The 18,296-nt window shown below is 36.2% G+C and overlaps 1 protein-coding gene across 1 annotated transcript; it reads right to left on the reverse strand.

Annotated features, from left to right (window-relative positions):
* Window positions 1-512: 512 nt before the first annotated feature.
* prozb (protein Z, vitamin K-dependent plasma glycoprotein b) lies at window positions 513-10,042 on the reverse strand. The gene is made up of 8 exons (XM_061716225.1): window positions 9,704-10,042; window positions 8,442-8,599; window positions 7,332-7,356; window positions 4,866-5,045; window positions 3,928-4,059; window positions 3,781-3,851; window positions 2,863-3,001; window positions 513-1,374 (listed from the first exon to the last, which is right to left on the reverse strand). The coding sequence occupies exons 1-8, from the start codon at window positions 9,768-9,770 to the stop codon at window positions 773-775; spliced, it is 1,374 nt and encodes a 457-aa protein (XP_061572209.1). The 5' UTR covers window positions 9,771-10,042; the 3' UTR covers window positions 513-772.
* Between the last annotated feature and the right edge of the window lie 8,254 nt (window positions 10,043-18,296).

Here is an 18,296-nt window from a genome sequence, read left to right on the forward strand (position 1 = left end):
ATTTTATCTTTGTTCAATTGTTTTTTAATTTAATCTTAATATTTTAAATTTTGTATTGTTTTATTGTATTCATTATATATATATATATATATATATATATATATATATATATATATATATATATATATATATATATATATATATATTTTTTTTTTTTTTTTTTTTTTAATTATTATTTTTATTATATGCTTATTATGCTTTTTTAAAATGTATTCATATTTTTATTTTTAATAGATTTTTATTATTTTTTTATTTAATTTAATTTAATTTTTTTTAGGTTTTATTTTTAGTTGTGACGGGGTTAGGGTGAACAGGTGAATTAGCCACAGCGGCCCCGCGACGGCGGCGACCGTCGCTAGCACAGCCGGGCTAATGGAGGTAACGACAGACACACTTTACCTTTGTCATTTATTTATTTAAAACATGTTTTATTTACACAGTTTCAACACAATTTGAGACGGAAAATAACCTGAAACGTGACGTTTGTGCAGTTCAGGAACAAATGACATGAAAACGGGGGAAGATTTTTTATTTCATTATGCACTATGCAAAAAGTCGAAATGTCGAGAAAAAAGTTGAAATGTTAGGAAAAAAGTCAAAATGTTGAGGAAAAAACTTGAAATGTCGAGAAAAAAGTAAAAATTTCGAGAAAAAACTCGAAATATTGAGAAAAAAGTTGAAATGTTGAGGAAAAAGGTCAAAATGTCGAGAAAAAAGTCAGAATTTCGAGAAAAAAGTCGCAATGTGGCGAGTAAAGTGTAAATGTGGGTCGTCAGTCGGTGTCGGGGTGGACCCTGCGCTGGATGGTCATGTGATCCTCGGCCGCCTGCACTCTGGGCCCGATCCAGCTCAGGTAGCGGCTAACTCTGGTGAACACCTGGCCGTGGCAGTGGGCCGACGACGACATCAGCAGCCCGGTCAGGAAGGCCGTCCCCTTCTCCACCGTGGCCACGGGCGAGCCGGGCGCCGGGCCGCCGCAGGGCCATGCCGGCGCCGCCGGCACAGCCGTCGCCGCTAACGCCCCGGTGTCGTTAGCAGTCTGTGAGCCGCTAGTGGAGGCTTCTGCTCTCGCTAGCGTCCGGTTCCGGGTGCAGAGCATCTTGTTGCTGAGCGGGTACGACACGTCCAGCCGGCGGCGGCACTCGTCCAGTGGCAGGTAGCCCCGCCCCCCGCCGCCGGAGGCCACGGCCACCCGCCCCGCCTGCGTCAGGATGTTCTCGCTGAAGTCGCGCGTCGGCAGGCACAGGTGGACGAGGGCGGGGCTGAAGGCCAGGGGGCGGAGCAGCCGCAGCAGCGCCAGGTCGTTGTCATGGCGATCCGGGCGGAAACGCTCGTGGGGGAACAGCGCCGCCACCGCCACGCGCCGGCCGTCGCCTAGGAGACAGGAGGAAAGATTAACGGACACCAGATGAAAGACTTATTAACACGAGGCAACGAGATATTAACTCGTAGCCACGCATTAATAACTTGTGTTAAGTGCAAATTTTATTATATTTTCAGTTGAGTTAAGTGCAAATTTTATTATGTTTTCGATTGAATTAAGTGCAAATTTTATTACATTTTCGATTGAGTTAAGTGCAAATTTTATTACATTTTCGATTGAGTTAAGTCGAATTTTATTACATTTTCGATTGAGTTAAGTGTAAATTTTATTACATTTTTGATTGAGTTAAGTGCAAAAGATTAACGGAGACCAGATGAAAGATTAACAGAGTTATTAACACGAGGCCACGAGATATTAACTCGTAGCCACGTATTAATAACTCATAGCCACGCATTAATAACTCGTGGCCACGAGATAATAGATGTGTGGGCCCTCATTATTTTGAAAAAAAAATTAAATAATGTGTGGCCACGCATTAATAACTCGTGGCCTCGTGTTAATTATCTCGTGGCCACGTATTAATAACTCGTAGCCACGAGTTATTAATGCGTGGATACGAGTTATTAATGCGTGGCTACGGGTTATTAATGTGTGGCCACGACATATTAACGTGTGGCCACGAGTTATTAATGCGTGGATACGAGTTATTAATGCGTGGCTACGAGTTATTAATGTGTGGCTACGAGTTATTAATGTGTGGCCACGACATATTAACGTGTGGCCACGAGTTATTAATGCGTGGATACGAGTTATTAATGCGTGGCTACGAGTTATTAATGCGTGGCTACGAGTTATTAATGTGTGGCTACGAGTTATTAACGTGTGGCCACACATTAATAACTCGTGTTAATAACTTGTGGCCACGCGTTAATTATCTCGTGGCCACACATTAATAACTCGTAGCCACAAGTTATTAATGTGTGGCCACGACATATTAACATGTGGCCACACATTATTTTATATTTTTTCAAATGTCACCAGAGCGGCTCTGTAGAAAAGTTTTATAAAAGCCAAAACTAATCTCTTTCACCCAAACCCGGTCCATCACATGACCAGAAATTATTCCTGGGTGGCAATAAATATGAAAATCAATGTTTTCGGCTCGTGTTTGCAGAGCTGGAATTCACATTTTTCCATAAAAATGTTCCAACTTATTTCAACAAAACGCAACATACTTCGACTGATGAAAAGTGTAAAAATAATTTTGATTGGCGGATCTGTCCTAGAGATGTCCCCTCGTCACACAAATGTATTTATTTTTTTTTATAATTTTTTTTTTTCATTATGCACTTTGAGAAAAAAGTTGAAATGTTGAGAAAAAAGTAGAAAATTTTGACTTTTTTCTCGAAATTGTATTTCAAAATGAATCTCGACATTTCGACTTTTTTCTCCTGCATGGCCCTGATATTCTTCTGTAAAAATATAGATGTAAAAAATTACACTTTTTTAAAGTATACAAACAGGATTTCAGAGTTTACCGGTGAGGACGTAGAAGTCGGAGGGTTGCGGGTCCGATCCCGAGTCCTGGACGAGGCAGCGGGCCGACGTCAGGACGGAGCGTCGGCCCAGAACGACGCCGCCGCAGAGCTCCGCCCCCGTGCCGTTGAGCAGGGACACCTGGGAAGGTAAACACAGCTTGTTTTAATTTTAGTTCTAGTCTAGTCTGGGTCCAGCTATCATTTTAGTTTTTTTATATTATTAGTTATTAGTTTTAGTCAAAGATTGTATTTATCCAAAGCCATTTTACAATTCAAAAAAGGTTATCTTATTATTATATTATTGTTACCTTATAGACTCAAGAATACATTCATTCCAGATACAGAAGAGTCTCATTTGAGTCAGAGCTTATGCAGATGATTCCCAGATCTACGTTGAACTCTGTTGATTAGGATCCTTTTTTTAAATTTTGTAATCTACATTTTAGTCTTGTTTTTATTCATCTACGACAAGGGTGTGAAATGTGCGGCCCGTGGGCCACATGCGGCCCGAGAGAAGTTTCCAACGCAAAAAAATGAATGTTAATTTACTAAAAAGGAAGGCATAAATAATTGCCATGAATCGCAGCATATCCGATAATATATTTCTTCTACAAATCCATCGTTATTCCACAAAGAGAGCAGTTTGACATTTTCTTAGTTTTCTAGAATGCATTTGCTGATTTTATTTCTTTGCAGACGGTCGTTTATTTTTATTAACTGACTACTATTATATATTTTCGCAGGAAAAATATCACTGCTAAAAAAGATGATAGAAGATATTTATTGGGAGAATTACAGTTTTGAATACGAGGATACCCACATGACCAGCATTTTCGTCGCGTCTCGTTTTCCTCAGGTGATAAAGGTTCGTTGACGACTATACTTAGTCATAATTTTTGTTAACGACAGCAACTTTACCTGCCAGGGACAGTTGCCATGGCGACAGTCGGAGTTTGTGTCGTCGGGGAGCCGTCCACACGGAAACCTCACTGTGGAGAAAACACACCGTTATTTACAGGGGTTTGAGGTGCGTTCAGGAACGGAGGTGAGTTCCTGCCGTCGAACCTTCGGGCAAACAGGTCCGTCCATCGCTCTGCAGCCTGAACCCCGACATGCAGGAGCAGGAGAAGGATCGATGTGACGCCGTGCAGAGTTGGTGACACGCAGTCGGGCCGTCGGTCGGACACTCGGACACACCTGGGAAACACGGAAAGATCAGACACTCGGACACACCTGGGACAGACATTTTCGATTGAGTAAAGTGTAAATATTATTACATTTTCGATTGAGTTAAGTGCAAATTTTATTACATTTTTGATTGAGTTAAGTGCAAATTTTATTACATTTTCATTTAGTTAAGTGAAAATTTTATTACATTTTCAGTTGAGTTAAGTGCAAATTTTATTACATTTTCGATTGAGTTAAGTGCAAATTTTGTTACATTTTCAGTTAGTTAAGTGCAAATTTGATTACATTTTCGATTGAGTTGAGTGAAAATTTTATTACATTTTCAATTGAGTTAAGTGCAAATTTTATTACATTTTCGATTGAGTTAAGTGCAAATTTTATTACATTTTCGATTGAGTTAAGTGCAAATTTTATTACATTTTCAGTTAGTTAAGTGAAAATGTTATTACATTTTCAGTTAGTTAAGTGAAAATGTTATTACATTTTCAGTTGAGTTAAGTGCAAATTTTATTAGTTTTTCGACTGAATTAAGTGCAAATTTTATTACATTTTCGATTGAGTTAAGTGCAAATTTTATTACATTTTCAGTTAGTTAAGTGAAAATGTTATTACATTTTCAGTTGAGTTAAGTGCAAATTTTATTACATTTTCGATTGAGTTAAGTGCAAATTTTATTACGTTTTCGATTGAGTTGAGTGAAAATTTTATTACATTTTCGATTGAGTTAAGTGAAAATTTTATTACATTTTCAGGCGTTATTACATTTTCAGGAAATTATTAAATTATAGGGAGCTAGAGGCCGCCCCCTCACATACCTGGAGTCGGGGGTTCCGGTTCCACCGAGGATCTTTGTTCGTCCTCCGTCTCCGTCTCCACGACTCCCAGCTCACACAGGGGCCCGAAGTGGGGGGGCCGGCAGGAGCAGGAAAACCCCCCCACCCGGTCGGAGCAGTTCCCCCCGTTCAGGCAGGGGTTGGGCTCGCACTGGTCCCCGTCTGGGGGGACAGGGGACAACGTTAGGGGACACAACGTTCGGAGACACAACGTTAGGAGACACAACGTTAGAGACACAACGTTAGAGACACAACGTTAGGAGACACAACGTTAGGAGACACAACGTTAGGAGACACAACGTTAGAGACACAACGTTAGGAGACACAACGTTAGGAGACACAACGTTAGGAGACACAACGTTAGGAGACACAACGTTAGGAGACACAACGTTAGGAGACACAACGTTAGGAGACACAACGTTAGAGACACAACGTTAGGAGACATAACGTTAGGAGACACAACGTTAGGAGACACAACGTTAGGAGACACAACGTTAGGAGACACAACGTTAGGAGACACAACGTTAGGAGACACAACGTTAGAGACACAACGTTAGGAGACACAACGTTAGGAGACACAACGTTAGGAGACACAACGTTAGGAGACACAACGTTAGGAGACACAACGTTAGAGACACAACGTTAGGAGACACAACGTTAGGAGACACAACGTTAGGAGACACAACGTTAGGAGACACAACGTTAGGAGACACAACGTTAGAGACACAACGTTAGGAGACACAACGTTAGAGACACAACGTTAAGAGACTTAACGTTAGGGGACACAACGTTAGGAGACACAACGTTAGAGACACAACGTTAGGGGACACAACGTTAGGACACAACGTTAGGAGACACAACGTTAGGACACACAGCGTTAGGAGACACAACGTTAGGAGACACAGCGTTAGGGGACACAACGTTAGGAGACACAACGTTAGGAGACACAACGTTAGAGACACAAGCGTTAGGAGACACAATGTTAGAGACACAACGTTAGGAGACACAACGTTAGGAGACACAACGTTAGGAGACACAACGTTAGGAGACACAACGTTAGGGGACACAACGTTAGGAGACACAACGTTAGGAGACACAACGTTAGGAGACACAACTTTAGGAGACAACGTTAGGAGACACAACGTTAGAGACACAAGGAGGCTGGAACTTTATTCCCTGAGTAACTGAGTAACTACCGTACTTATGCCGATGACACACAACTCTATATTTCAGTGTCACCACATGACTACAGTCCCCTACTCTCATTGGTTAACTGTATTAGTGGATGTGCCAGAATTTCTCCAGCGAAATGCTACTTCTGATACAAATACTACTATTAATACTACTGTTACTACTGATACTACAGATACTACTACTACTACTACTGCTACTACTACTACTACTACTACTACTACTACTAGTACTGCTACTACTGCTACTACTGCTGCTACTACTACTACTACTACTACTACTACTACTACTACTACTACTACTACTGCTACTACTACTACTACTACTGTTACTACTACTACTGCTACTACTACTACTACTACTGATACTACTGCTACTGCTGCTACTACTACTACTGCTACTACTGCTACTACTACTACTACTACTACTACTACTACTACTGCTACTACTACTACTACTGCTACTACTACTGATACTACAGATACTACTGCTACTACTACTACTACCACGACTACTTCTGCTACTACTACTACTACTGATACTACAGATACTACTGCTACTACTACAGATACTACTGCTACTACTACTACTACTACTGCTACTACTACTGATACTACAGATACTACAGATACTACTACTACTACTACTACTACTGATACTACAGATACTACTGCTACTACTACTACTACCACGACTACTTCTGCTACTAATACTACTCCTACTGCTACTACTATTACTACTACTACTACTGCTACTACTACTACTACTACTGTTACTACTACTACTGCTACTGTTACTACTGCTACTGCTGCTACTACTACTACTAATGCTACTACTGATACTACATATACTACTATTACTACTACAGATACTACTACTGATACTACTGTCAATTGGAAACCATGAGTCTGAGAACCAGATCAAATGTGGGGTTCCTCAAGGGTCCGTTCTCGGACCGCTTCTATTCAACATCTATATGCTACCGCTAGCTAAGATGCTACCCCTAGCTCATATTATGGAACATCACAGCATTTCCTACCACACTTATGCTGATGACACACAACTCTATATTTCAGTTTGAATTACCTCGTGTTGAATTGTGCTAAACTAATAAACTCACTTACAGGGAACTAGTCAGATGGAGGTTCGAGGAGCCGTTCGTTCGTACTTTACCAGGAATTTGACGACAACAAGAGTCTAATTTTCCCCCATTTTCTACAGTCTAGTTTATCCTCAGGAGTTCCTCTGGGAACTTACCGTAGTAAAGTCTCCAGAACTGGATCTGCACACAGAAAAACATTGGTTAGTTCCCGGGGGATCTGTGTAGCTCTATAATGTAATAACGCTTGAAAATGTAATAAGTGCCATGAGTGCAAATTTTATTACATTTTCGATTGAGTTAAGTGCAAATTTTATTACATTTTCGATTGAGTTAAGTGCAAATTTTATTACATTTTCGATTGAGTTAAGTGTAAATTTTATTACATTTTCGATTGAGTTAAGTGCAAATTTGATTAAATATTAGGTTGAGTTAAGTGTAAATTTTATTACATTTTCGATTGAGTTGTAAAAAATGTAATTACATTTTCGATTGAGTTTAGTGCAAATTTTATTAAATTTTCGGTTGAATTAAGTGTAAATTTTATACATTTTCGGTTGAGTTAAGGGCACATTTTATTACATTTTCGATTGAGTTAAGTGTAAATTTTATTACATTTTCGATTGAGTTAAGTGCAAATTTTATTACATTTTCGATTGAGTTAAGTGGAAATTTTATTACATTTTCGATTGAGTTAAGTGTAAATTTTATTACATTTTCGATTGAGTTAAGTGCAAATTTTATTAAATATTAGGTTGAGTTAAGTGTAAATTTTATTACATTTTCGATTGAGTTGTAAAAAATTTAATTACATTTTAGATTGAGTTTAGTGCAAATTTTATTAAATTTTCGGTTGAATTAAGTGTAAATTTTATTAAATTTTCGGTTGAGTTAAGGGCACATTTTATTACATTTTCGATTGAGTTAACTTCAAATTATATTACATTTTCGATTGAGTTAAGTGCAAATTTTATTACATTTTCGATTGAGTTAACTGTAAATTTTGTAACATTTTCGATTGAGTTAAGTGTAAATTTTATTACATTTTCGATTGAGTTAAGTGCAAATTTTATTAAATTTTCGGTTGAGTTAAGTGTAAATTTTATTACATTTTCGATTGAGTTAAGTGCAAATTTTATTACATTTTCAGGAAATTATTACATTGGAAGGTGCTACAGTCCATCCTGCGGTGGCAGGGAACTAGCTGCTAACTGCTAGCTGCTTGCTGCTAGCTCCTAGCTGCTAGCTCCTAGCTGCTAGCGTCCTACCGTCTGCTCCGTGTTCTCGAACACCTCCCGCGCCTCCTCGAAGTTGCATCGCTCCTCGTGACACTCGCGCTCCAGGTTCCCCTGCAGAATCTCCTCGAACAGGAACTGGTTGGCCCGTTTGGAGCGCAGGAACACGTCCTGGCCACCGGGGGGAAACACTGCACACACGCAGGCAGACATGTTTGATTAGGATTCTATACATATATATATAAAAACTGCAGACACGCAGGCGGCCATGTTTGATCAGGGTTCTGAGGAGCCATGTCTCGAAGTTGAAATGTTGAGAAAAAAGTCGAAATGGCAAGAAAAAAAGTCAAAATTTTGTGAATAAAGTCAAAATGTCGAGGAAAAAGTTGAAATGTCGAGATTAATGTTTAAGTACAATTTCATGAATAAAGTTGAAATGTTGAGAAAAAAGTCGAAATGTCGAGAAAAAAGTCGAAATGTCGAGATTAATATTTAAGTACAATTTCAAGAATAAAGTTGAAATGTTGAGAAAAAAGTCGAAATGTCGAGAAAAAAGATGAAATGTTGAGAAAAAAGTCGAAATGTTGAGAAAAAAGTCGAAATGTCGAGAAAAAAGTCAAAATTTCGAGAAAAAAGTCGAAATGTCGAGAAAAAAGTTGAAATGTCGAGAATAATGTTCAAGTACAATTTCATGAATAAAGTTGAAATGTTGAGAAAAAAGTCGAAATGTCGAGAAAAAAGTCAAAATTTCGTGAACAAAGTTGAAATGTTGAGAAAAAGGGCATAATTTTGACTTTAATCACGAAATTTCGACTTTTTTCTCAGAAGTGCACAATAAAATAAAATCTTCTCCTCTCAAATATTGGCCCTGGTACTCTATATTGGAGAACTGTAGCGCGGAGACGGTTTAGCCAATCAGAATGCAGAGCGTGAAAGGTGAAGCGCGTTACAGCAAGGGATTACTGTATTACGTAAACTGCGCTGCCCCCGTCTGGTCTGGAGGAGAACAGACGTGACGACTTCTTGACCCAACGCAACGGAATCCATTCAAAGTATGAAGCAATACGCAGACGACACCTTTCTACTCATTGTTAGCGTGTTTGTAGTTTACGTAAAACAACACAACATGGATCTACTCTCCTGTCAATAATCACAAAGCATCTTTCCACACTGACATGGTCTCAAAAATCCAGCGCTTTTTAAATGTTTCCTTTTACGCGGCAGCTGCTAACGAAGTCGTCCCTGAAACGTTGCGGTGAAAGTTGGGGTTCGGAGGTCAGAGCTAGCATTCCTACCTTCACCTTTTCCCAACGCCTGGAGGAAACATCCGAGGAGACAGAGCGCGAACAGAGACGCTGCCATGATGTCGACGACACTGACGCCGCGGCGCCGCTAACACACAGCTACACACAGCTACACAACAGCTGCCGGTGTTAGCACAACGGGAACCTGAGAGGAGTTCCCGGGAACCGTCCCATCTTCTTCAGCTTCCGTTTCAATCCCTGAGCTGATTCTGAAGTCAGAGCAGCAGCTTTAACCGTCCGGCAACAGTTTTTTTTTCCTTTTTTGGCTAATCTTGGAGAGCTTTTTTCTTTTGTCTCAGATTGCAGCCAGTTTCTCCGTCTCTTTAAAGGGTTAAATGACGAAAGCCGGTTTCGGGTAAACGCTGTGTACTCTGACCTCCCGAACTGCACAAAAAAACAAGCGTCTCTTGAACTCTGGAACGTTCGTTTTGTTTGTCCGAGACAAACAAAGGGGGGACTTTTGTCACAGAGATCAATAATTTGATCTGACGCCGAGAACCAGCAGAGAAAGCAGAGCCTGAACGGTTCAAACCACCAAACATTTACCTCAGAGTTCCCTGAACTCAAAATCTGAATTAGACTGTACAGTATATTTGCTTCCGCTTGGGGACGTCATCAGGAGCATTAATATTCATAATTATGCTGACGATACACAACTGTACATCGCCGTGTCTCCTGAAGCCTGAGCTTATCAGTCTGTGGGGAACTTTGTGGAATTATGGTCTGGATGAAGAAATCAAACAAAGCTCTAACTCTATACAGTTTAAAAACACACACAAGAAAACAATTCTGGACAAATATAAAAATAAGGATCTCTAAAGAACTCAATTTACCTTCTGAATTAATTTCTTTTTTTATTATTCTGTTCCTTATGTGATCCATCATATATGATACAAACTGCCTGCATTCATGGACGGACAGACAGACAGATAGATTTTTTTATTAATTGTTTGTGTTGTATTTATTTTTTTTGTTATTATTTTGTCTTTTCTTTCTTATTGTGGACCAGTCAATTGTTTGTGTGTCTGCATGTGAGCTCTGAATTTTCTTTATTATCTTTATTTTACCTCGTCGAAATGCCGCCTAAGAAGACCCTCACGGCAGAGGAAGGCGAGGGAATTAAGTCGACACTGGAGTTTTTGGCGGAGGAGATCTCTACCATTAAACAACAGCAGCAAACCATACTAGACTTGGTGCTGGAGGTAAAGCTGCTAAAGCAACAGAACCAGGAGAAGGACCGGAGAATTGCCCTCCTGGAGAACAGAGTCTCGGATTTGGAACAATACAGCAGGATAAACGATGTTATTGTTACCGGACTCAAACTCAAACCCAGGTCGTATGCCACGGCGGTGGCGGCGGCTGCTAATGGGGGAGAGAACAGCGAACGGGAGGCTAACTCGGTGGAGCAACAGGTAGCTGCATTTTTCCACTCAAAAGAGATCAACTTTAACTGCAACGACATTGAGGCTTGTCACACGCTTCCAAAGAGGAACGACAAGAAGGAGAAAACCACCACAACCATCATCATGAGATTCGTCAACCGAAAACAGAAAATTGCCTTGATGAAACAAAGAAAGAAGCTGTATGGAACCGACGTTTTTCTCAATGAACATCTCACCAAGCGCAACGCTGACATCGCCAAGAAAGCCCGAGTCATGAAGAAGGAGGACAAGATACAAGCCACATGGAGCACCAACTGCAAAGTATACATCAAGCTGAACGGACCACCGGAGGAAGCAAAGGTACAATGCATACGAAGCATGGAGGACTTGGACAGGCTATAATGGCTTCATGGACGGAATCAAGGTACTCCATACTCAACATACGTGACATAATCATCTTTCAATCATGGCACACACAGAAATAACTCATTCATCTATCACAAGAGACAATGAACAGTTAAGGCAAATGATTATGGACTGCGACACGCTGGAACTTAAAACATGTGAATATACTGACCATAAGCAACTGGACATAGAAAATGACATTGACCCGGACAATCATTTTTTTTCCAACATCAATGACAACTGTTACTATTATACTGATGAACAATATAACCAGACAATCAAGGCTGCTGGACAATTATCAATAATCCACTTTAATAGCAGAAGCATGTATACTAACTTCACAAAAATCAAACAGTACTTAAGTCGCTTCACACAACCATTCAGCATAATTACCATATCAGAAACGTGGATTGACGAGGAAAAAGGTGTGGACTTTGGGTTAGAGGGTTATGAATTTAATTATATAAATAGGAAATGCAAAGGTGGAGGAGGAGTAGCTGTCTATGTAGATAGTAACTTGAACTATAAGGTGATAGAAAATATGACAACTGTGATTGATAATTTAGTAGAATGTTTAACAGTTGAAATATGTATGGAGAATAGTAAAAATGTATTGATTAGTTGTATATATAGAGCACCAGATACTAGTATTGAGGTTTTTAATGCCTGGGTAGAAGAAATGTATACATTAAATAATCAAAAAGTACTATTTATATCTGGTGATACTAATATTGATCTTTTGAAATCAAGCAATCATAGAATGACAGAGGCATTCATTAACACAATGTATAGTTTAGGTTTACATCCAAACATTACTAGACCCAGTAGGATTACATCCCATAGTACTACATTAATAGATAATATATTTACTAATGATATAGATAATAAAACAAGGAGCGGGTTATTAATTAATGATATAAGTGATCATTTACCTGTGTTTACTCTATATGACTGCAATTGTAAAAAAAATGTGTTAGAACCCAAGCTGCAATTTAGAAGAGTAAAAACAGAGGAAGCCATCAATGCACTTAAAAATGACTTAAATGCACAGGATTGGGAATCTATATATACAGAAAATGATATTGATAGAACATATGACAATTTCTTAAGAATATTTAAAATAATATATGATAAGAACTGTCCAATAAAACAGTATAACAGAAAACATAATTATATAGATCAACCGTGGATCACTAAAGGACTGCAAAATGCATGCAAAAAGAAAAACACATTGTATAGAGAATTTATTAAAAGAAGAACTAAGGAGGCAGAAGATAAATATAAAAAATATAAAAACAAGTTAACTAATATTATAAAGAGATGCAGGAAGGATTATTATATCAAACTATTAGATAACAATAAAAATAATATTAAAGGAATATGGAATATATTAAATAGTATTATTAAAAATAAATCTGGACAGGTGAATTACTCACAATATTTTATTGATAAGGACACTAATAATTATAATATGGATGAGGTAGTTAACAGCTTTAATAACTTCTTTGTGAATGTAGGACCAACATTGGCTGAGAATATTCCTGATCCTGTGACATCTGAAGAATACACTGACAATATTATAGAAAGAAATCCATGTTCAATGTTTCTTACAGCAGTAGAGGAGAGGGAAATTATAGATATTGTTGATAACTGTAGTAATAAAATGTCCACTGACTGTAATGATATAGATATGAAACTAGTAAAGAAGATAATCAGAGGGATTTCTAAACCACTAACATACATTTGCAATTTATCATTTCAAACCGGTAAATTTCCTGATGGCATGAAAATAGCTAAAGTGATACCAATATTTAAAGCTGGGGACAGACACAACTTCACGAATTATAGACCTGTTTCTTTACTTCCTCAAGTCTCCAAAATTTTAGAAAAACTTTTCAACAATAGATTAGATGCATTCATTGAAAAACACTGTCTACTCAGTGACAGTCAATACGGATTTAGAGCAAACAGATCAACAGCTATGGCATTGATGGATTCTATTGAGGAAATAACAAATTCTATAGATGAATATAAGTATGTAGCTGGGGTATTTATAGATCTTAAAAAAGCATTTGATACTATTAATCATGATATATTATTTAATAAATTAGAACGATATGGGATTAGAGAAATAGTGTTAAATTGGGTGCAAAGCTATTTAAGTGATAGGAAACAATTTGTGAAGTTGGGTGAGTCTGTGTCTACATGCTTGAGCATTGCTTGTGGGGTCCCACAGGGGTCAGTACTGGGTCCGAAATTGTTTATTTTGTATATAAATGATATGTGTGATGTATCTAATATCTTCAAAATGGTAGTTTTTGCAGATGACACAAATATATTTTGTTCTGGAAAAAACTTACAGGAGCTATTGGACAAGGTCACATCTGAATTATATAAGTTAAAAAGGTGGTTTGATAAAAATAAATTGTCGTTAAATCTGGCTAAAACTAAACTAATGTTATTTAGTAATTATAAGATAGATAATCAGGTAAAAATACAGCTAGATGGTGTTGAAATTGAGAGAGTTTCAGAAAACAAATTTCTTGGGGTAATAATTGATGATAAAATTAGCTGGAAATCTCATATAAAATATATACATAATAAATTATCTAGAAGTGTCTCAGTTTTAAATAAAGCTAAGCACTTATTAAATTATAACTCACTACGCATGCTATACTGTTCCCTGGTTTTGCCATACTTGAACTACTGTACAGAGGTCTGGGGAAATACTTATAAATCATCACTGAAAGTATTAACTATACTCCAAAAACGAGCTATAAGAATAATACATAATTCTGGATATAGAGATCATACTAATAGATTATTTTCAAATTCATATCTTTTAAAATTTAAAGATATTATTGAATATAAAACTGCCTTGACAATGTATAAAGCAAGACACAATCAACTCCCTAGGAATATTCAGGGGATGTTCTTTGATAGAGAAGGGGGGTATAATTTAAGGGGGGAATTAAATCTAAAAACCAGAGTGGCTCGGACAACACTTAAAACCTTCTGTATTTCAGTATGCGGAGTCAAGCTATGGAACAGTATACATGTAGAACTCAAGCAATGCTCAAGTATGAACCAGTTCAAAAAAAGATATAAAGAATGCCTTATTATGAGATATAGACAGGAAGAGTTACATTAAAAAAATAGCGTGTTAGATAATTGAATTTGTATGATGTATGTATGTTGACCAGTATATGATATATGCCAAAGGAAGGCTCTTTTTAAATGTATAATATATAGTATAGTATATACTATAGTATATAATATAGTATAATGTATTGCTCCATGGTGTATATTGAGTATTATAATGTATGGAGAATATGAATATGTGTGTGTCTGTGTGTGTGTGTGTGTGTGTGTGTGTGTGTGTGTGTGTGTGTGTGTGTGTGTGTGTGTGTGTGTGTGTGTGTGTGTGTGTGTGTGTGTGTGTGTGTGTGTGTGTGTGTGTGTGTGTGTGTATGTATGTATGTATGTATGTATGTATGTATGTATGTATGTATGTATGTATGTATGTATGTATGTATGTATGTATGTGTATATGTATGTATGTATGTATGTATGTATGTATGTATGTATGTATGTATGTATGTATGTATGTGTATATGTATGTATGTATGTATGTATGTATGTATGTATGTATGTATGTATGTATGTATGTGTATATGTATGTATGTATGTATGTATGTATGTATGTATGTATGTATGTATGTATGTATGTATGTGTATATGTATGTATGTATGTATGTATGTATGTATGTATGTATGTATGTATGTATGTATGTATGTGTATATGTATGTATGTATGTATGTATGTATGTATGTATGTATGTATGTATGTATGTATGTATGTGTATATGTATGTATGTATGTATGTGTGTATGTATGTATGTATGTATGTATGTATGTATGTATGTATGTATGTATGTATGTATGTATGTATGTATGTATGTATGTGTATATGTATGTATGTATGTATGTATGTATGTATGTATGTATGTATGTATGTATGTATGTATGTATGTATGTATGTATGTATGTATGTATGTATGTATGTATGTATGTATGTATGTGTATATGTATGTATGTGTGTATGTATGTATGTATGTATGTATGTATGTATGTATGTATGTATGTGTATATGTATGTATGTATGTATGTATGTATGTATGTATGTATGTGTATATGTATGTATGTATGTATGTATGTATGTATGTATGTATGTATGTATGTATGTATGTATGTATGTATGTATGTATGTATGTATGTATGTATGTATGTATGTATGTATGTATGTATGTGTGTGTGTATGTATGTATGTATGTATGTATGTATGTATGTATGTATGTATGTATGTATGTATGTATGTGTGTATGTATGTATGTATGTGTGTGTGTATGTATGTATGTATGTATGTATGTATGTATGTATGTATGTATGTATGTATGTATGTATGTATGTATGTATGTATGTATGTATGTATGTATGTATGTATGTATGTATGTATGTGTATATGTATGTATGTATGTATGTATGTATGTATGTATGTATGTATGTATGTATGTATGTATGTATGTAGGTGTATGTAGGTGTATGTATGTATGTATGTGTATATGTATACGGCTTAATTTCGGGTGGCAAATTATATTTTGTGTTGTAAATAACCGGGGCAGGGCTAAATAAGTTTTTTAACTTCTCCCTGCTCCATTTCGAGCATGCAAAAAAAGGAAGAAAAAGAAAAAAAAAAAAGCCAGTGAGGCATGTTTTTGTTTATGATTGTTATGATTTGTATTATACTGTATTTATCATGATTATTATTTAACTATTGTTCTTTGGTTTAAATATATATTTTTTAGCATGTTCGAAATAAAGTTTTTCATTCATTCATTCATTCATTGTATTTTAATTTTTAATTGTTATATTTTCTAGGGCCTATGATCTGATATAGTGAGGAAGAGACAGGACTAAATCAGCTCCTGTTCCCTCTCCAACACAGTATTTTGCTGCTGTTCTTTATTTTTGGATGAGACTGTTCAATTGTTTTGCTTTTTTTTTCTTTCTTTTTTTTCCTCCATCATCTTCCTCAGAGAAAAAGAACCTTAATTGTTCAGTGGAAGCTGAATTGGCGAGCCAGCCAGGAGACCCATCGAAAAGTTTGACTTATTTTCTTTTTTATTTGATCAAATTGAATTGATATAATTGTTATTATTAATTTTGATTGTTCTTAGTCTTGTACTTGTTTATTTATTTATTTTGGGTTTAGGGAAACTAATTAACCACCTGTAAAGAAATTCAATGAAATAGGAAAATAAAATAGGGATACATAGGGGATAAATAGAAATAAATGTAACCATTAATATTAGAATTAAATCAATATAAAAATAAACATTTATCGTACAGGTGGACTTCTAAATAGAAAGTTTTATTTATTTATTTATTGTATTTATTAATTTGAAATTTTTATGGTATTATTGTGTATTGATATTGTGATTGTGTGGTTCTGTCTTTACTTCCCTGTTTCCCATCTGCCCTGATTGTCTGATTGTTTGCACCTGTTTCATGAACAAGAGACATATAAACAAAAAATAAGATTGACAAGTAAAGTCAATACAAAGGAACAGTAAGGCATTTTAAAGCAAATAGCAACGACATTTCAGAAAGACACTCAAAATAAAAGATACTTTGATATATCGGTTAATAATTTTTTTGCAGTTATTTGACTTAATATTTTTTATTGAAACAAAAAAACTTTTGAAATCATTTAGAAAAAAATGGAAAGAGGCTTCATTTTTCTCCACTTACAACAGTGTAAATGATATTTAGCCAGTAAGAGAATGACATTAACCAAGAGAGACACTGATTTGTCAATTGTATCTATATAAAAAAGAATTAGCGATTTCTAATTTTGGAATCTCATTCATTTTTAAAGATTTCACGCCAAAACATTTGTGAGACACAATAGAAACATATGATCAAGTGATTCTTCAGATTCATTACAGAAATCACAACTTCAAATTTAAATCTTTGTCTCAAAAATTCAGCGGTTGGATACATTTTATTAATCAATTTAAAATGAGTTTCCTTGACTTTGGGACTTTGCACGTGCGTCTCGTCAAACCTTCCGGCTGGTCCAGACTTTTCCTTCCTCCACTTGTCAGGTCTGGTTTTGTGCAATTTTTTATTTATGTTATATATGTTGATGTGATATGTTTATATTATGTTTTGTGAGATTTTTTATTGCAATCCAAGGCAGCAGCCGAAGCTGGCGACCCTCAGCTTTCCAAGCTAACGGCCTTATTTTTGCAGTTTTAGAAGTGACTCTTTTCTCCAAAAAGTCGAAATGTCAAGAAAAAAGTTCAAATGTCGAGATTAATGTTGAAGTACAATTTCGAGAAAAAAGTCAAAATGTTGAGAAAAAAGGCGAAATTTCGACTTTATTCACGAAATTTTGATAAAAAAGTCGAAATGTCGAGAAAAAAAGCGAAATTTTGAGAAAAAAAGCGAAATTTTGAGATAAACAGGCGAAATTTCGAGAAAGAAGTCAAAATGTTGAGAAAAAAGGCAAAATTTCGACTTTATTCACGAAATTTTGAGAAAAAAGTCGAAATGTTGAGAATAATGTTGAAGTACAATTTCAAGAAAAAAGTTGAAATGTTGAGGAAAAAAAGCGAAATTTCGACTTTATTCACTAAATTTCGACTTTTATTCACGAAATTTAATTCTCCACCCAGGTTTCTGAAAAGTTTAATTAATTTCAGCTTCATAATAAACATAATCTTAAAAGCACA

The sequence above is a fragment of the Cololabis saira genome, chromosome 24 (assembly GCF_033807715.1).
Source record: "Cololabis saira isolate AMF1-May2022 chromosome 24, fColSai1.1, whole genome shotgun sequence".
NCBI lineage: Eukaryota > Metazoa > Chordata > Actinopteri > Beloniformes > Belonidae > Cololabis > Cololabis saira.